The 20,421-nt window shown below is 41.8% G+C and overlaps 1 protein-coding gene across 1 annotated transcript in view; it reads left to right on the forward strand.

Annotated features, from left to right (window-relative positions):
* LOC120533314 (zinc finger protein 239-like) overlaps window positions 1–19,858 on the forward strand; it is a 28,701-nt gene extending 8,843 nt beyond the window's left edge. The window contains exons 2-3 of the mRNA XM_039760150.1: window positions 3,595–3,893; window positions 18,235–19,858. Coding sequence (XP_039616084.1) covers window positions 3,632–3,893; window positions 18,235–19,115 — 1,143 coding nt within the window. The 5' untranslated portion in view covers window positions 3,595–3,631 and the 3' untranslated portion in view covers window positions 19,116–19,858. The remainder of the gene's footprint in view (window positions 1–3,594; window positions 3,894–18,234) is intronic.
* The last annotated feature ends 563 nt before the right edge of the window (window positions 19,859–20,421 follow it).

Below are 20,421 nucleotides of genomic sequence, written 5' to 3' on the forward strand. Positions count from 1 at the left end.
CCCTCACTATATCGCGCTTCGACTTTCGCGGCTTCACTCTATCGCGGATTTTAAATGTAAGCATATCTAAATATATATCACGGATTTTTCGCTGATTCGCGGATTTCTGCGGACAATGGGTCTTTTAATTTATGCTACACGCTTCCTCAGTTTGTTTACCCAGTTGATTTCATACAAGGGACGCTATTGGCAGATGGCTTAGAAGCTACCCAATCAGAGCTTGTATTACATATTAACTACAACTCCTCAATGCTATAAGATATGCTTGATTATTCTTTTGACTGCTTGATTGTTTGCTTGTCTCTGCCTCTCTCTGACACTCTCTGCGCCTGATGGAGGACGTGTGAGCAGAGGTGCTGTTTGCACAGAGGCTGTTTGCTTAGAAGATACTGACGCTCCTCTGAAAAATGCTGCTTTATTGTGTGCTTCGCAAACTTAAAAGGACATGTATTGATTTTTTGATTGTTTGCTTTTCTTTGCGAGCGCGAGCGCTCTCTCTTAAATTCTCTTCTCCTGATGCAGACACTCCTTTGAAGAAAAGATATATTTGCATTCTTTTAATTGTGAGAAAGAACTGTCATCTCTGTCTTGTCATGGAGCAAAGTTTAAACTTTTGACTAAAGGGTGTCATTTCATGTCTAGAGGGCTCTAATAATGTTAACAGTGTGGGAGAGTTTATAAGGGCTTAAAATATATAAAAATAACTATACAAACATATGGTTTCTACTTCGCGGATTTTCATCTATCGCAGGGGGTTCTGCAATCAAGGAGGGATTACTGTAATTCAGAAGGCAGAGTCTTAAAAACAAGTCAATTTTAAGGAGGGGAGAGGTTCATTATCAACCAGTATTTGTCACTAATTAAGGAAAAGGTTAGAATGAAAACCTGCAGCCATTGTAGTGCTCTAGGATTGGAGTTGGAGACTTCTGCCTTAGATTAATTTACCACGCTTACTGCTATCGGGAGAATGCATGTCCAGTCAACTAAGTTCCAAAGATGACTGAGGCACACAGGCCTTTAATTAATAAGTACTTTTACCATAAAATGCAATACATGTAAATCAGGAGTGACCAAACTTTTTTTACTGGGGGCCACACACAGAGAAATATAGGAAGGGCTGGGCCGCCCACTAGAGGTGAGGTCCATTGCCTCACCCCCTGTGCATTAAGCTAGCAAAAGCAATCAAATATCGGTAAATTATACTTCATAATTGAATGTGCATGGAATAAAAACAGCATCACAGCTCTCCCTTAATGGGTTTTCATTTATTGTGTTATAAAGTGCTCTCATCACATGCAATCGAGTAAAAATCAAAAGCACAAGCTTCATCTGACACTTGATGTTTAAAGTTAGGTGACAAATCTTCAATTTGCCGCACAGCTGCGTTTCTGAACAAGCGAATGTTATTAAATTCCTGCATTTTCTCCGGGCATATTATTCCGGCACTGTTTTATGAAGGTTTCCCGTGAAGGGCAGTGAGTTGCGCTACCTCCTAACTGGCTAATGTGGCATTTCCTTGTGTTTTGTTAGCACGGAAAAAAATCCTGTTGTTGAGCTAGCAGACTGGCTGCCATTTGCTTAACTTTCTGTTCTCGCTCGGCACCGGTGTTGGACGTGTAGGTCGGATGTTTGGTTTCGTGGTGTCGACACACAGTATACTCTTTCATGACTGCGATAGTTTCTTTGCAAATCAAATAGACACATTTGCCCTTGACTTCTAGGAAGAAATATTCATTTTCCAACCGTGTCTGAAATTTTCTGCACTCACTTGCTATTGTGCGTTTCTTTGGTTCTGCCATTTTTGGTTACGGTTGTTTGTGAAGACGCTGCCTTGATCAAGACAGTAGCTCCACCCTGTGTTAAACCTAAGAAGTACAATGCAGTTAGGAATAAATTTCGTGTGTACACCATATTTCATTACATCCCTCTTCGATCGCAGGGGTTGCGTTCCAGAACCGCGATAGGTGAAAATCCGTGAAGTAGAAACCATATGTTTGTATGATTATTTTTATATATTTTAAGCCCTTAGAAACTCTCTCACACTGTTTATAAATATTCTCTGCACAGTTATACAGTAAACCCTTGTTTATCACGGTTAATCCGCTCCAGACAGATAAATGAATTTCCACGAAGTAGGATTCTTTATTTATAAATCTAATATTTTCGCAGTTAGAGCATTGAAAACCTGTTTACGACCTTCTAGATCTGTTTTTTAACATCATTAGAGCCCTCTAGACATGAAATAACACCCTTTAGTCAAAAGTTTAAACTGTGCTCCATGACAAGACAGAGATGACAGTTCTTTCTCACAATTAAAAGAATGCAAACATATCTTCCTCTTCAAAGAATGCGTGTCAGGAGCAGAGAATGTCAGAGAAAGAGAGAGAGAGCGAGAAAAGCAAACAATCAAAAAATCAATACGTGCTTTTGGGCTTTTAAGTATGCCAAAGCACCGATATAGCGCAATGAAGCGATCAATGTGAAGGTAGTCTCAGCATTTTTTACAGGAGCGTCTGTATTTTCTAAGCAAACAGCCCCTCTGCTCACACCCCCTCCGTCAGGAGCAGAGAATGTCAGAGAGAGAGAGAGAGAAAAGCAAACAATCAAAAATCAATATAGTCTGTTAGAGCTTTGAAGTGTAGCAAAGCACTGCGTGGGAAGCATATCGTATATCATTGAGGAGTTTTAGTTAATATGTAATACATGCTCTGATTGGGTAGCTTCTCAGCCATCCGCCAATAGCGTCCCTTGTATGAAATCAACAGGGCAAACAAACTGAGGAAGCGTGTAGCATAAATTAAAAGGCCCATTGTCCATAGAAATCCGTGAACCAGCGAAAAATCTGTGATATATATTTAGATGTGCTTACATTTAAAATCCGCGATGGAGTGAAGCCGCGAAGGTTGAAGCACGATATAGCGAGGGATCACTGTATATTTTTAAAATTTGCTGCGGGCCAATTAAAAATGGACCATGGGCAGCATCTTGGACACCCCTGATATACGTGAAGTAGCAAACACTGGTGAGTCACAACTGTGTAAGGTTGGTCCTCCTTGAGGCTGTTGCACCATCATTTCAGACTTCAGAGTTTGTTTTACACTTGACACCTTGATACGAGGGCGGCACGGTGGGAAAGTGGTAGCGCTGCTGCCTCACCGTAAGGAGACCCGGGTTCGCTTCCCAGGTCTTCCCCACGTGGAGTTTGCATGTTCTCCCGTGTTCGCGGGTTTCCTCCCACAGTCCAAAGACATGCAGGTTAGGTGCATTGGCGATCCTAAATTGTCCCTAGTGTGTGCTTGGCTGGTGACCTGACCGGGGTTTGTTCCTGCCTTGCACCCCGTGTTGGCTGGGATTGGCTCCAGCAGACCCCCGTGACCCTGTAGTTGGGATATAGCGGGTTGGATGATGACTGACTGACCTTGATATGAAGAGTGATGAGTTGTCAACGTGCCAAAGGGTTTCTTTTTTTTTCTGAACTGTCTGACTTGATGTAAACCTTAACTGATAGGATTCTAAGAAAGACATTGAAATGTTTTCGATTTTAATAGAGAATTTTTTTTTTTTTTTTGGAATGAAATCCTAATGTTTCAACAGCAAGGAAGGAGAGGCTGCCATTTACTTCAGCATCAGGATGGATATGAAACAGAACATGTGTGACATTAATACCATGGAGATAATGACTGTAACGATTAAGGAGGAGCACTGTGAATGGGAGTCTGTCCACTCCGAACAGGAGAGTCTCAGCGTTACGGATGAGGATTATGAACAGGTGACTGTGGGCATTAAAGAGGAGGCCGAGGAGATGTCAGTCACCACTGAGATAAAGACTGAGGAACCTTCTCCTGTTAGAACTCTGAAAGATCAGCCATCACCTTCAAAGCAGTCTGGAGAAAGTAAGTGTAAAATAAAAATGTGTGCAAGTGTTAGGTTCAGGGGGTGTGGGTCTGAAAAGCAGGTTTCAGTTTTTTTATGTGAAATTTGAGGATTAAATCTGTACAGAGAAAAGTGAGGACAACGTTTTTTTTTTTTATCCATCCATTATCCAACCCACTATATCCTAACTACAGGGCCACGGGGGGTCTGCTGGAGCAAATCCCAGCCAACACAGAGCGCAAGGCAGGAAACAAAACCCAAGGCAGGGCGCCAGCACACCACAGGGCACACACCCAAACACCAAGAACACACTAGGGACAATTTAGGATCACCAATGCACCTAACCTGCGTGTCTTTGTACTGTGGGAGACACGGGGAGAACATGCAAACTCCACGTTGGGAGGACCCGGGAAACGAACCTGGGTCTCCTAACTGCGAGGCAGCAGCGCTACCACTGTGCCACTCCCAACGTTTTTTCCTTTTAGTAAATTACACAGGTAAGTGCAGCCATTTTTGAGCATCACAAGAGCTTTTCTGTATTAGTTTTAGAGCTCCAGAGATTTTGGAAGCCTAGAATTTAACAGTGAAGTGCTTCTTACATGTAGTTTAATATTTATAATAGTGGAGAATGCATGCCCAGGAGCTAGACAAGGGGTCGTCACAACCATTACTTTGTTTGTTCTTATTGACTACAGAACCCAACATTAATGTTGTCAGCTGCAGTTGTCTGTTCTTCTCCTCCACTCCCAATGGTTCGTATCTCTATTGCTAATACACAAGACAGTGCTGTGATCCGTTTGTTAAAACTGAAGTTATTTCTGCTTTACTGTAGGTTTAACGTAATTTCTATGTTAAAAGAATCGCCCCCTTCGAAATATTTCCATATTTTTTTGCTTTACAGCCTTAACACTAGAATTACCAGAGCCTACGAAAAAACTCGTAATTCCGTCCCACCTTAAACTGCTTCTTAAATCCCTTCACACCTCTCCGCCAGCCCTTTGTCTTCTAAATGTGCTGATAAAGAGAAGCCGGCTATTCCATCCCCCCACCAATTTAGAACGTGCACGAACTTCTCTCAGCTCATGCCTTGATTGAGTATCTGGGAGTGAAGTGGAGTTTTAGAGTGAAATAATAGATCGTTGTTTGGAACACACGCATTTCATGTCTGTTCCGTTTCTACAGTAATCTGTGTCAACACATTGTTAAAACAGAAACGTTTTTTATATTCTAGTAGTAGATGACAAAATGTAGGCATAAACTATATAATGTATGAAGCCTGAAGTCCAAATAGCAAAGAAACATTTTCACAAGAATAACATAGTTGCACTTTTATTCAAACATATAACTGCAGAAACAAAAAGCCGCCTTAACATGCGACATTGACACCAGTTTACTGTAACTGACTCCGTGGCTCAATAGACTCAGCCCTCGCTTGGGAATCAAGGGTCGCGGTTCGATCCTGCGCCCCTCCGTTTTGAGAAGTAAACTGCTCTTGTCTTACTGTTTTAGAATAAAAGCATACATTTGATTTCAGTCTGTAACAGCCGGTGCAATTTATGATCCTTGTAAAGGTTAGCTTTTTTTTATTCACTTTTCACTCTCTCAGTCGCGTTCAGAATCAATCCATACAACCCCATCTGACACGGCTGTTTTCACTAAAGACGCTATAGCTCTGCAGTGTACCACGATGCATACTAACGCACAATCATCCCCCCGGTTCTGACACACAAACGCTGGCGAAGCTGCCTTCTTCGTATCTCACCGTCACTTGCTTTTCGTTTTATTGAGTGTTCCTGCCAGTCCCCGCATGTTGCTGTATGCTTTTCTTTTGTACTACAGGACATGCAGAGGAAAGAATGGTAAAGACCAGTAACTTCGGCGCTATATGCAATCATCAGACACTCCCCATCTGCCCGTGTCGCTCAAACACAGGAACATATATTGGTGTAAAAGTATAACAAAAGTGCACTTTTATTCAAGTGCACTTTTTCCATCGCCTTTTCCTGTAAGAAGCAGTGTACACACTTCTCTCTATGCTGTGGTTTCTATTACACACCTGAAAGAAAGAGACAATATATGTGAAAATATAATCGCACTAATGCAATATTATTTGAAAACGAACAGCGCCAGATCGGGTGTGAATTTATGCAGGAACTGGAAATTCTCTGATGCGGACCCTTCCCCAGGGAAGAAAGTACAGTGTCAGGTGCTCATTCAGTGTAATAGAAACCATAGCACAGAGAGGTGTGTACACTGCAACAAGTACACATGTCGTAAATGTAGGAAGGACGGTCCTTGGGTGTGTGGGAACTGTTAATATTTGAATGTGATGATTTTATATAGCACGGAATGAAAATCTGCACTTCTTAGCATTGCACCATGCAAGGTGTCGTATCAATCGCCTACTGTAACTTGCTTTCTTTCTTCGGTTATACAGGTAGTTTTGAATAAAAGTGCACTTGTTTTGTTTGCGAAATGAAGTGTCTGCGTGCACTTTTCGTGGCATTACACGTGTATTTTTTGAGCATGCCAGTTTGAGCAGTATAAAAAGTATTGAAAAGTATAACAAAACAACGGGCAGATGGGAGTGTCTGATGATTGCATATAGCCAACTTACTGCTCTTTACTATTCTCTCCTCTGCGCCCTCGAGTACAAAAGAAACAGAATACAGACGCTATACTATAGCTCTGCGCTGTACCACGATGCATACTAACGCCCCCACCTGGTTCTGACACACAGACGCTGGCGAAGCTGCCTTCTTCGTATCTCACCGTCACTTGATTTTCTTTTTATTCAGTTTTATTGAGTGTTCCTGCCAGTCCCCGCATGTTGCTGTATGCTGGATAGAGAGAAGTGTGTACACTGCTTCTTACAGGAAAAGGCGATGGAAAAAGTGCACTTTTGTTATACTTTTACACCAATATATGTTCCTGTGCTTGAACGACATGGGCAGATGGGGAGTGTCTGATGATTGCATATAGCGCCGAAGTTACTGCTCTTTACCATTCTTTCCTCTGCATGTCCTGTAGTACAAAGAAAAAGCATACAGCAACATGCGGGACTGGCAGGAACACTCAATAAAACGAAAAGCAAGTGACGGTGAGATACGAAGAAGGCAGCTTCGCCAGCGTTTGTGTGTCAGAACCTTTGGGGGCGTTAGTATGCATCGTGGTACACTGCAGAGCTATAGCGCGTCTTTAGTGAAAACAGCCGTGTCAGATGGGGTTGTATGGATTGATTCTGAACGCGACTGAGAGAGTGAAAAGTGAATAAAAAAAAAAGCTAACCTTTACAAGGATCATAAATTGCACCGGCTGTTACAGACTGAAATCAAAAGTATGCTTTTATTCTAAAACAGTAAGACAAGAGCAGTTTATTTCTCAAAACGGAGGGGCGCAGGATCGAACCCGTGACCCCTTGATTCTCAAGCGGGGACTGAGTCTATTGAGCCACGGAGTCAGTTACAGTAAACTGGTGTCAATGTCGCATGTTAAGGCGGCTTTTTGTTTCTGCAGTTATATGTTTGAATAAAAGTGCAATTGTGTTATTCTTGTGAAAATGTTTCTTTGCTATTTGGACTTCAGGCTTCATACATTATATAGTTTATGCCTACATTTTGTCATCTACTACTAGAATATAAAAAAGTTTCTGTTTTAACAATGTGTTGACACAGATTACTGTAGAAACGGAACAGACATGAAATGCGTGTGTTCCAAATAACGATCTATTATTTCACTCTAAAACTCCACTTCACTCCCAGATACTCAATCAAGGCATGAGCTGAGAGAAGTTCGTGCACGTTCTAAATTGGTGGGGGGATGGAATAGCCGGCTTCTCTTTATCAGCACATTTAGAAGACAAAGGGCGCTGGCGGAGAGGTGTGAAGGGATTTAAGAAGCAGTTTAAGGTGGGACGGAATTACGAGTTTTTTCGTAGGCTCTGGTAATTCTAGTGTTAAATAAAACACACACAAAAAATATTTCTTCTCAGCTTTACTCACTCAATGCAACCTATAACATCCAAGTGAAAGATATCACAGCTACAGTTCAGAAAAATTATAAAAAATCAAAAACAAGACATTCTGAGATGAATAAAGGATCACCCCCCAATGTCAATGTCATTTTGTTGACCCACCTTTTGCTTTAATGACAGCCTTGAGTCTGGTGGGATTCTTCTCTATCAGCTTTGCACATCTAGATTCAGCCCACTCAATATTTGCCCCCCACTCTTCTTTACAATTTAACTGTTCACGTTCGGTCAAATGGGATGGTGAGCGTTGGTGGACTGCTATCTTCATATCTTTCCACAGATTTTCAGTGTGGTTTAGGTCTGGACTCTGACTGGCCACACCAGGACATTCACTTTTTTGTCTCCTTCAGCCACTGTGTGGTCAATTTTGCTTTGTGCTTCGGGTCGTTGTCGCGTTGAAAGGTGAACATTCTGCCCATCTTCAACTTTCTGGCAGAGGGTAGCAGGTTTTCCTCCAGAATTTGATGGTATTTTGCCTCATCCATTCTTCCTTCTACCCTAATGAGAGCCCCAGGCCCTGCAGCAGAGAAACACCCCCACAATGGGATGCTGCCACCTCCATGCTTTACTGTAGGTACGGTGTGTTGTGGTTGGTGAGCTGAATTGAATTTCCGCCAGGTGTACCATTCGATTTTGGTCTCATCTGACCATAAGACCTTTTTCCACTTGGCATCAAAATCTTCAAGGTGCATTCTGGCAAAGCTCAAACAAGCCTTAATGTGGCCTTTCTTGAGAAGTGGCTTTTTCCTTGCAACCCTCCTGAACAAGCCACAATTGTGCAGCGCTTGTGAAATTGTTGTCACATGCACACAATGAACACTCTCTGCCATCAAATCCTGTAACTTCTTCAAAGTGGCCATTGGCCTCTTTTGTAGCCTCTCTTACCAGTTTCCTCCTTGCTCTTCCATCCAGTTTGGAGGGACGGCCGGATCCAGGGAGGGTCCTAGTAGTATGAAACACTTGACACTTCTTTATTATGGACTTTACTGGGCTTCTTGGGATTGATAAAGCCTTTGAGATTTGTTTGTATCCATTTCATGCCTTATGTCTGTCCACAACTCTGTCCCTGAGATCTTTTGAAGGTGTCTTGCCACCCATAGTCAGTTGTTTGCTGTCAGTTGCACTACCAAGCAAGGAAATGAATGCACCAGGAACAGCTTCACTGATCACACTCATTACAATTGATCACAGGTGGAAGGACGCCAGTTATCATGGTCTGCAATGGAAATGGTGGGCACTTACACCTGATTGAGTTTAGGAGGGGCTAATCCTTTATTCATCTCAGGAATTCTCAGTATGAGACACTTGCCACTTCTTTATTATGGACTTTACTGAGCTCCTTGGGATTGATGACGCCTTTGAGATATTTTTGTCTCCATTTCCTGCCTTATGTCTGTCCACAACTCTATCCCTGAGATCTTTTGAAAATGGCTTGCCACCCATAGTCAGTTGTTTGCTGTCAGTTGCACTACCAAGCAAGGAAATGAATGCACCAGGAACAGCTTCACTAACCTCACTCATTACAATTGATATCTTTCACTTGGATGTTACAGGTTGCATTGAGTAAGTAAAGCTGGAAAAAATTTTGGTTTGTGTGTTTTCATTTAAGGCTGTAAAGCAAATAAAATGGGAATATTTTGAAAGGGGGGATTTTTTTCTATACCCACTGTATATGTACAGGTATATGTGTATGTGTGTGTATATTATATTAGATTTGACTCCACTTTATTGTCATCATACACGTACAACGAAATGCAGTTTAGCATCATACCAGAAATTGAAACTAGTGGTGTAAGGTGTAATAGACAGTTGGTGCAAATACTACACTAAAGTGCATCAGACAGCAAGGTGCAATAAGGTAGCCTACACATGAGAATATATATCTATACAATATTTAAATTTACAGGAAGAGTATATAGATAATATACAAGGAATAATAATATACAGATTGATATAGAAGGAAGAGTATATAGATACAGTATGAATACTGATCAGTAAGTACAGATACATGGTTTGAGTAAATATAGATATATGAAATATTTTTGTGTACAGAATATACATGTAAACAGATGAAAATATGCATAGAGTACAGTCAGGAGTTATTGATATTTAGAAGGTCAGCTATTGAGTGGTAAGGGTTGAGAGTTCGTAATGGTGATGATGTTATGAGTGCTACCGTTCCGGAGTCTGCCGGTGTGGGACTGTAGGCTCCTGTAGCGCCTACACAGTCCATGGTTGGTGTGTGAGGCATCCTTGATGAAGACGCGAGCCTGTTGCAGACGCCGTGTGTGCTGCAGGTCAGTGATAGTCGGCAGCAGGCTGCCAATAGATGTGCTGAGCAGTTTTCACCACCCGTTGCAGGGCCTTCCTGTCAGCTACAGAGCAGTTGCCATAGCACATCGTAATGCAGTTTGTCGATATGTTCTCAACGGTGCAGCGGTAAAAGTTCAAAAGAATCTGAGGAGATAGGCAGGCCTGTTTCAGCTTCTACAGAAAGTAAAGTCACTGTTGCACTTTTTTTAACCAGACTGGAAAAGTTTATTGTCCTAGAAAGGTACTCAGAGATGTGGATGCCCAGGAATTTAAAGCTGGAAACGCTCCACCTCTGCTCCATTTTTATGGATGGGAGCCTTTAGTTTTCCAGTAATCCACAAGGAGTTCTTTGGTCCGCTTGGTGTTCAGGGTGAGGTTGTTGCCAGCACACCATGTTGCCGGGTGTTGAACCTCCTCTCTATAGGCTGACTCATCATTGTCACTGATCAGTCTTATTACCGTGGTGTTGTCAGCAAACCTGAGCACACAGCCCTGTGGAACGGCAGTATTCAGGATCAGGGTAGAGGATGTGTTGTTGTTTAACCTGACAGACTGGGGGTCTGTTGGTTAGAACGTCTAAAGTACAGTTACAAAAAGAAGTTCTGATGCTGAGGTTACTCAGTTTAGTTACCAGATTGGAGGGGATGAGAGTGTTAAATGCTGTGCTAAAATCAACAAATAATATCCTGACATAGGAGTTGTTGTTGTTATCCAGATGTGTCAGAGCAGAGTGAAAAGTCGAGGATGTGGCATCCTCTGTTGACCTATTCGATGATAGGCAAACTGGTAGGGATCTGGTGTGGGAGGTAGGCTGGATTTGAGGTGGGCCAGAACCAGTCTCTCAAAGCATTTGGTGATGATGGAGGTGAGCGCAGCAGGGTGGTAGTTATTCAGGATCCCAGAAGAGGATAGTTTAGGCACAAGTACAATCGCTGTGGACTTAAGGCATAGGGGGGACGATAGCTTGAGCCAGAGACAGATTGAAGGTGTTACTGAAGACTTCAGAGAGTTGCCCAGTGCAGGCCTTAAGCACGCGCCCAGGTATGCCATCAGGACCAGTAGCCCTACATGCATTCACTTTGCTCAGTGCAGATTGTACAGCGGAGGTGGCTGGTCAGCTGGTTGAGGGGCAGTTTTGGTTGCAAGTGTTTTATTGTCCCCATCAAAAAAAAAAAGCATAAAAGTTACTGAGCTCATCAGGAAGGGAGACGTTACTTGATTTTGAGGTTGTATTCACCTTCTCATATTCTGTGATGGTCTAGATGCTTTGCCATATTTTGAAATGATCCTTTATTTTTTGCTTGCATTTCTGTGTGGCCCTTTTTCCAGTTGGCTCTGGATGTGCTGTAGCTCTCAGCTTCACAAGATCTGAAAGTCTAACCTCTCTATTCATCCAAGGCTTCTGGGTAGGGAAGGTCTTATGTCTAGTTACACTATATTGCCAAAAGTATTGGGACCCCCCCACCCCAAATCATTGAAGTCAGGTGTTCCAATCACTTCCATGGCCACAGGTGTATAAACTCGAGCACCTCGGCATGAAGACGGCCTCTACAAACATTCGTTAATGAATGGGTGGCTCTCAGGAGCTCAGGGAATTCAAGCGTGGTACCGTGATAGGATGCCACCTGTGAAATAAGTCCATTTGTGAAATCTCCTAGCTACTAAATATTCAACTGTTAGTGGTATTATAACAAAGTGGAAACAATTGGGAACAACAGCAACTCAGCCAGAAAGTGGTAGGCCACGTAAAAATACACATAGCGGGGACAGCGCATGTTGAGGTGTGCAGAAGTCACCAACTTTCTGCAGAGTCCATAGCTACAGACTTCCAAAAGCTCAAGAACAGTGCAGCGTAGAGAGAGAGCTTCATGGAATGAATGGGTCTCCATGGCCAAGCAGCTGCAGCCAAGCCTTACACCACCAAAAGCAATGCAAAGTGGTGTAAAGCCCCCCACCACTGGACTCTAGAGCAGTGCAGACATGTCCTCTCGAGTGACGAATCACTCTGGGTGTGGCGGTTGCCCGGAGAACGGTACTCGCCTGACTGCTTTGTGCCAAGAGTAAAGTTTGTATGGTGTGGGGTTGTTTTTCAGGGGTTAGGCTTGGCCCCTTAGGTCCAGTGAAAGGAACTCTTAATGCTTCAGCATGCAAAGCCATTCTGGACAATTTCACACTCCCAACTTTGTGGGAACAGCTGTTCCAATATGACTGCGCGCACACCAATGCACAAAGCAAGGTCTATAAAGAAATGGATGAACGAGTTTGGTGTGGAGGAACTTGACTGGTCTGCGCAGAGCCCTGACCTCCATCCAATAGAACACCTCTGGGATGAATTAGAGTGGAAACTGCGAGGGAGTCAGGCCTTCTCGTCCAACATCAGTGCCTGACCTCACAAATGCTCTCCCGGTCACAAATTCCCATCAACACACTCCTACACCTTGTGGAAAGCCTTTACAGAAGAGTTGAAGTTGTTAGATCTGCAAAGAGTGGGTCAACTCCTTATTAAAGCCTATGGATTAATAAGGGGATGTCATTAAAGTTCATGTGTGTGTAAAGGCCGGCGTCCCAATACTTTTGGCAAATCTATCTATGTCTCTCTCTCATACTGTGTATATGTATGTGTGTGTATATATACACATATATATATACACACACTCGTGTATATATATATATATAGATATAGATATAGAGATAGATAGATCTACGGTGGGTTGGCGCCCTGCCTGGGATTGGTTCCTGCCTTGCGCCCTGTGTTGGCTAGGATTGGCTCCAGCAGACCCCCATGACCCTGTGTTCAGATTCAACGGGTTGGAAGATGGATGGATGGAGATAGATAGATAGAGATAGATAGATAGATATCTATCTCTCTCTCTATATATATATATCTATATATATATATCTATATATATCTATATCTCTATATATCTATATATCTATATATATCTATATCTCTATATATCTATATATATATATATATATCTATATTTCTATATATATATCTATATATATCTATATATATATATCTATATATATAATATCGCTCGCTCTCTATATATAGAGATATATATCTGATTTACGCACATAAAAATTCCACTGGGCACACATTTGACTGGGAACTGTGAAAGTAAAATTCAGGGCCAACATTAAGTGTGCCAGAGAGCTGGCTGAATCGTGGCTCTCTAATGAAAACGCCATTAACATGCACTTGAACATGAACCCAGCATATGTAGGCTTAAAAAGAAGAACACCTAAATAATAAAAAAAAGACTTAATGAAAACAAAGACATGCCTAAAACATATAATATTTATATTGGCATGTCTTTTTCTGGGGGCAACCCCTCATAGACTATCCTAAATTTGCTCAAAGCAGGCAACCTGATAAAAGACCTGCTGTGCAGATAACAATGGTAGGCTTTTTATTGTATGTTATAACCATCATTATTAAATCTGTAAATTTTACTTTAATTCAGGAGAAAGAGGGAAACCTCTGGCATTTTCATGCTCAACCCACCCAAGCTCACTGAAAAAGGAGGACAGCCATTAAAGGAACTTAACAGACAATCTGCAAGCCTTACTAGAGTTATACAGGTTTGCGAGAGTTCAAGCCTAAGTGGTCATACTGTAGGTGGTGTTTTCTTTTTGGGAATTTAGGCTCGGTTTGACTGAACTTATTTTGTAAATGATATTTCAGACAAGGTTTGTGCAAGTGGCAATGCATCTTGTGAGTCTAGGAGAAGCAATGGACTGTGTGGTTAAAAATCAATATGGGGTATTGTAAATTACTTGGACTGTGGTGGGCTGGCACCCTGCCTGGGGTTTCTTCCTGCCTTGTGCCCTGTGCTGGCTGGGATTGGCTGCAGCAGACCCCTGTGACCCTGTGTTAGGATATAGCGGGTTGGACGATGACTGACTGAATTACTTGGAATGTACTTTAATCCTTTTCTGTTACTTTTATGTACTTTAGTAATTTCTGTTTCTTTTAACAAAAGATGTTACATTAGCCTTTTAAGTTCTTATATTTATTGGTGAACAGGAAATGTCCCTAAACAACACATTGACATATTACTAACCTTCTTTTAAATGTGCACCCCACAATACTCACTCCTGGAAACATAAGTAGTGGCCGGCTGCAGACCCCTGGGTGTAGAGCTCACAGTCTGCGTCACCACTGAGCGGGCTGAACAGAGAGATCACCCTGCAGGCCCTGGGTTAAACAGGAACACCTGTAACCCCTCAGTGCTTGCTAATGTCAGTTTAAAAAAAAAAAGAGGATGATTGAATGAGATAACAACAAAGTTTATTTCATTTAAGTCTCGTTAAGGTTAGTTGCAGGTAAGCCTAGCATATCAAGCACGAGTGGTTAAATAGATGGAACTGTACAACCTGTACGGTTCACATCAATGTAGTCTGCCTTGAGCAGTTTCAGAAGAGACTGTTGGGAGTTGTCCAGTGAGTGTTGAAGTTGGCAAAAGCCAGAAGAGGACAAGTCTTTGATAAGATGTACAGTAGATGCTAGAAGAACTTACTCTGCAGGTGTTGCAAGAAGAAATCACAAATGTCAGGAGGGTGTTAAGAAGAACTCAAAGTGCCAAAAAGTACCAAATAACAAGAAACATGTTTACACTTTCTCTTTTACACAGTGCACTGATGACTGAATCACGTAAGATTTGGAAAAACAAAGCAATAGTTTTGTTGTGCACAAACTTAAACAGCTCATATCTTATCAGTGGGCATGCCGTTTGTCTGATCATTACTATGGAGATAACGTAATGATATACTAACTGAAAAGGTCTCAATTACTTGTATCTTCAACAAGCCATTACATACCATTTTATTTTAACCTTAAGGCTCAAATAAGCTATTAACTTTGGCACTATATAAGTGGATGATTAAGGATCAGTCTATTCATTGGCTTTCTTCCTGGCAAACGCTTATTCATCCCTGCTCAGTTTAATTCTTATTACTGTATATGACTTCTTAGCTATTTCATATGAGCTGTACTTTTGTATTTTACTCACTTAAAAGCTGTGCCTTCTGAATAATCCTTTATTCTTATATTAACACATCACACAAATCAAATATTGTAAGACTCGCCAATGTTAAAGCATTCTTTAACACTTACACACATTAAAAACAAGATTTCTAACAGTTTCAGTAGATACCAGTATTGTATCTGTTCATAGCTCTCAGACTGAAATGTTTTTTCACTTTGTAATTGTATACAGAGAGAGAGCGAGCGGTTAGGAGCAGGCACTGATAACCGCGCATTACCACACCCACCACATGACAAATCAACTCAGGATCCCAGATTAGGACCCAAGTGCAGCCATGATATGGGTGACACATCAGCACCACACTAGTTCAGTTGGAGTGGAACAGTGTGAGAGATTTTGGCATGGCTCTTATCCATTAAAATGCTCAAAAGGATTCCATTCACCCCTCTTGAAGTTTTAAAAGTAGAGATACTCATTCACTCATACCGCAACAATCGCTAAGCAAACGTGGCAGTCAGATGAGCCACTGGTCACTCAGGGTGATATTCTTAAAAGGTTAGACTCGCACGCTATGCATGGTTCACATACAGTCTGTCCATAAATAAAGACTTACAGTTGAGGTCAGAAGTTTCCATACACTTATGATGAATTCTTTAAAACTCACTTCCTAACCTCTTCACAGATTTTATACTGACAAACTATACATTTGGCATATCATTTAAGACGTCTACTTCGTGCAGGGCAAGTTTTATTTTTTCCAACAATGTTCACAGTCGTCCGAGTATTTTGACTGGATCACAAGTTCACATGCACTTTGTTAACATTTGGTTGCATTGCCTTTTCACTGTTTAACTTGAGCCAAACATTTCAGGTCGCCTTCCACAAACTTCTTACAATAAGTTGCTGGAGTTTTGGCCCATTCCTCCAGACAGAACTGGTGTAACTTAGGCCTCTTTGCTCACACACACTTTTTCAGTTCTGCACACATATTTTCAATCAGATTTAGGTCAGGGCTTTGTGATGGCCACTTGAATTCCTTGACCTTGTTGTCCTTGGGCCATTATGCCACAACTTTGGAGGTCTGCTTGAGATCCTTGTCCATTTGGAAGACCCTAAGCTCCAACTTCCTTGCTGAGCTCTTGAGATGTTGCTGCAGTGTATCTCCATCATTTTCCTTCCTCACAATGCCATCTGTTTTGTGAAGTGCACCAGACCCTCATGCAGCAAAGCACCCCCACAACATGATGCTCACACCCCCATTTTGACGGTAGGGATGGTATTCTTTGGCTTACAAGCCTCAGCCTTTTTCCTTCAAACATAATGATGGTCATTATGGCCAAACAGTACAATCTTGGATTCATTAGAGCAGAGGACTTTTAAGATCTTTGTCCCCATGTGCCATTGCAGACTGCAGGCTGGCTTTTTTATGGTGGCTTTGAAGCAGTGGCTTCTCTCTTGCTGAGCAGCCTTTGAGGTTATGTCAATATAGGATGTGTTTTACTGTGGATATCGATACATGTCTACCTGTTTCCTCTGGCATCTTCACAAGGTCCTTTACTGTTGTTCTGGGATTGATTTGCACTTTTTGTGCCAAAGTACGTTCTTCTCCAGTAGACAGTATGTGTCTCCTTCTTGAGTGGTATGATGGCTGTTTACTCCCATGGTGTTTGTACTTATGGATTATTGTTTGTATAGATGACGGTGGGACCTTCAGGCATTTGGATTGTTCCCAAGGGATGAATCAGATTTGAGGAGGTCCATATATATTTTTTTTTTTCTCCTGAGGTCTTGGCTGATTTCTTTTGATTTTCCCATTATGTCAAGCAAAGAGGCAGTGAGTTTGAGTTTAGGCCTTAACATATCTCCACATGTCGACTCCAATGAATTTCTTTGGTGTTGAACAGTCACCATGCTTCTGTTCTTTCAACCATTGTCAGAATTTTACGCCATAGTAATATATTCAACTATCATCCTATGGTGTGAAACACTCTATACATTTCTGCCAGTCTGAATGCATAATATAAAAATTGGTGATGCATGATTTTAGAGGTCAACATCCTAGGTACCCAATGTGCACTGCCCTTTTTTAAATTGTTCAAGAGGAATGGATTCAGAGGACCCAGTCCTAATTTCTATGTTGTCAGTTATCTCGCACAACATCACTTTTCGATTCTTCATTATGAAGAAACATTTTCTTCTGTTGTCGATGTCAACAACTTTGAGGTGTTTCCTGCCACATTGGAATTCTGCTGCTGATGTGACTGTGGCATATGAAGGGCACTGGTGGTAGGTGAGACTGAGTATCTGAAGGCGTATTGTTCTGTAGCATTAGAAATTCAATGATAGCATGATATTTCATGTTACTGATTTTTGGCATCCATGCTTAATTGGTTATGAAACAAAATGTACTGTATGTACTATGGGGGACAAAATCTTTGAAATTAAAATTCATGTGATTTTGTACACAGAAGTGAATCTTTGGCCACAAAGAAAATCATCATCCCAAAGTGCCCCTTTCAGATTGTCGGTCAAAATGTTTTGATCAATTGTCATAAATCAAAGCAGGAGTGGTTATGCAACTGCATGACATGGTTTATAAGTTTTAGTCAGGTAATTTGCTGATGCTGGTGGTGCGTCTATTTCCACAATAAATTTGCCTCCATGCTGGTAGAGACCATACCATCTTAAAGGAGCGGAGTCACTGTGCTTTGGCCCTAATAAGAGCAAAAATGATCAGCTTTGTCATGTTAAGCTTTACATTTGTTGACTCTGAGGACTCCAAATTTACAGCAGGGTCACTCTTGCTGGTGTCCAGGAGGGCCACTCTCTGCTGACTGGGGATTATGACTTATCTGACTTTCCAAATTTATTGGGATGTCCAAGCTCTTCTGTTGGGAAGCTCTCTTCAGTGTGTACAATAAGAGCCAGAATTGTGTGTGTTTCTTTACAAAATATTTTATATACAACAGGTGATTGTGTCATGTTTTACTGATGTATGAATATTGATGTTTTGTGTTTTTATAGCATTCCTATCTGGATCAGAGATTTTGAAGCCAGCCACTTTACACAGGGGTTCTCTACCTGCTTTGGATCTAACCAGAACAAATAAAAGGAGCGTTCAACAACAGATGGACGATAAAAACGTATCTGCTTTGTCTGTGTTACAAAAGGGGAAGAAAAAATGTAAACCTAATGATAAGCAGGAGAGTCGTCCAAGAAAGAAGCCACATTGCTGCACTGAATGTGGTAAACGCTTCTGCTGCAGTAGCCTGCTTGAGAATCACAAAAGAGTTCACACTGGAGAGAAGCCATATTGCTGTTCGGAATGCGGCAAGCAATTCTCACAAATGAGCCATCTTCGGACACACAAAAGAATTCACACTGGAGAGAAGCCATATTGTTGTTCAGAATGTGGCAAACGATTCTTACAAATGAGCTATCTTCGCAGCCATGCAAGAACTCACACTGGAGAGAAGCCATATTGTTGTACTGAATGTGGCCAGCAATTTGGTCATAGTAGCAGTCTTCAAACACACTCAAGAATTCATACTGGAGAGAAGCCGTATTCCTGTCCTGAATGTGGCAAGAAATTCTCACAAATAGGCAATCTTCAGGCCCACCAAACAATCCACACTGGTGAGAAGCCATATTGTTGTTCTGAATGTGGAAAAGAATTCTCAAGAAAAGTGAATCTTAAGAAACACAGAAGAATTCACACTGGAGAAAGACCATATTGCTGTTCTGAATGTGACAAACGATTCTACAGTAGCAGCAGCCTTCGGAGACACACAAGGATTCATAGTGGAGAGAGGCCATTTTCCTGTGCAGAATGTGGAAAACGATTCTCTAGAAGCAGTCATCTTCAACAACACACTAGAATTCATACTAGGGAGATGCAAAAATAGAAAAAGAAAACCATTCAAGAGATAGGTGCCAATTCTGCCAAACAGAGATGGAAATAGTTTCTCGTCTGGTTTAAACAAGCAGAGGTCAACAAAACTGAAAATATGCAAAAATATGTGATAGCACCAGAGATGTATTTGCACCACACTCCAGCCTGGCAAACAGAAAATGAAGAGGTGTTAGTCACATGGGACATACTAATACCAACTGACAGAAAAATAGATGCTCAGAATCTAGACATGGTCATTAAAGAAAGACAATCCTTTAAAGCCTGGATCATTCGGTCTGAAGTGACAGATCAGTGCTTTGAAAAGAAAGGCATAAAATAACCAGTTACCAAAAAATGCAATCTGAGATGAGCCAGATGCAGAATAAAACAACTACCAATGGTCTTGGGGTAGCAACAGGCCTTAAATATAGATTCAGGCACATCTGAATGCCTTCCCAATTTCTATCACTCCATATGAACCAAAGAAGGAGGCACTATGAGAGACAATACAAGTGCCATGCTGAGCCCTGGCAGCAAATCCAAGAGAACAACAGCAGCAAAAATCACTTCAGGACTCAAGAGCGAGGGTCACGCCTGTCCTGAAAATAAGCAAACCAAGCTGAGTGTTGAGAAATGAACCTAGAGAGAAGTCATGATCAGAGGACTAGCAGAAAGAAACTTCAAGCTTCATCTTGACTAAATTACTGTAACTCTGTATCGGTGTATTTGGACTTCTGAGTTGTGCAAAAAAAAAAAGGCAGGCAGGCAGGAAAGGACTGAGCAAAGAGACCTTAATTCTGGCCCTTGAAGGAACAGTTTGGAGCAGGCGCTGATACAGCACATTGCCACACCCACCACATGACAAACCAACTCAGGATCCCAGACCCAAGTGCAGCCATGCGATTTGTGACACCTCGGCACCACAGTAGTTCAGATGGAATGGAACAGTGTGAGGTTTTCTACAGTGGTTGGAGTGCCAGTTCTGCCACCAACCCCCAGCTTTTCCTCTGCAGGTTGCAGGGCTGGATGCAAATTAACATCATACCCAAGACGAAGCAATTTCAGGTTAAGGGCCCAACAAAGTACAGTCACTTTTGGCATTTACAGGAATCGAACTGGCAGCCTTCCGATTGCCAGCTCAAATCCCTAGCCTCAGAGCCACCACTCTGTCCCAGTGCTGGGGGTTTATTCAGAATTGAATAACACACGGCAAAGCTGATAACATCTTAGTTGTCTGCCTTACTTCTAGCAGACCCCCATCAGATTAACAAAACAAAAACTCAAAAGTGTTCATCTGAAGAGAGCAGTGGCTGGAGTGG

The sequence above is a fragment of the Polypterus senegalus genome, chromosome 8 (assembly GCF_016835505.1).
Source record: "Polypterus senegalus isolate Bchr_013 chromosome 8, ASM1683550v1, whole genome shotgun sequence".
Taxonomy (NCBI): domain Eukaryota; kingdom Metazoa; phylum Chordata; class Cladistia; order Polypteriformes; family Polypteridae; genus Polypterus; species Polypterus senegalus.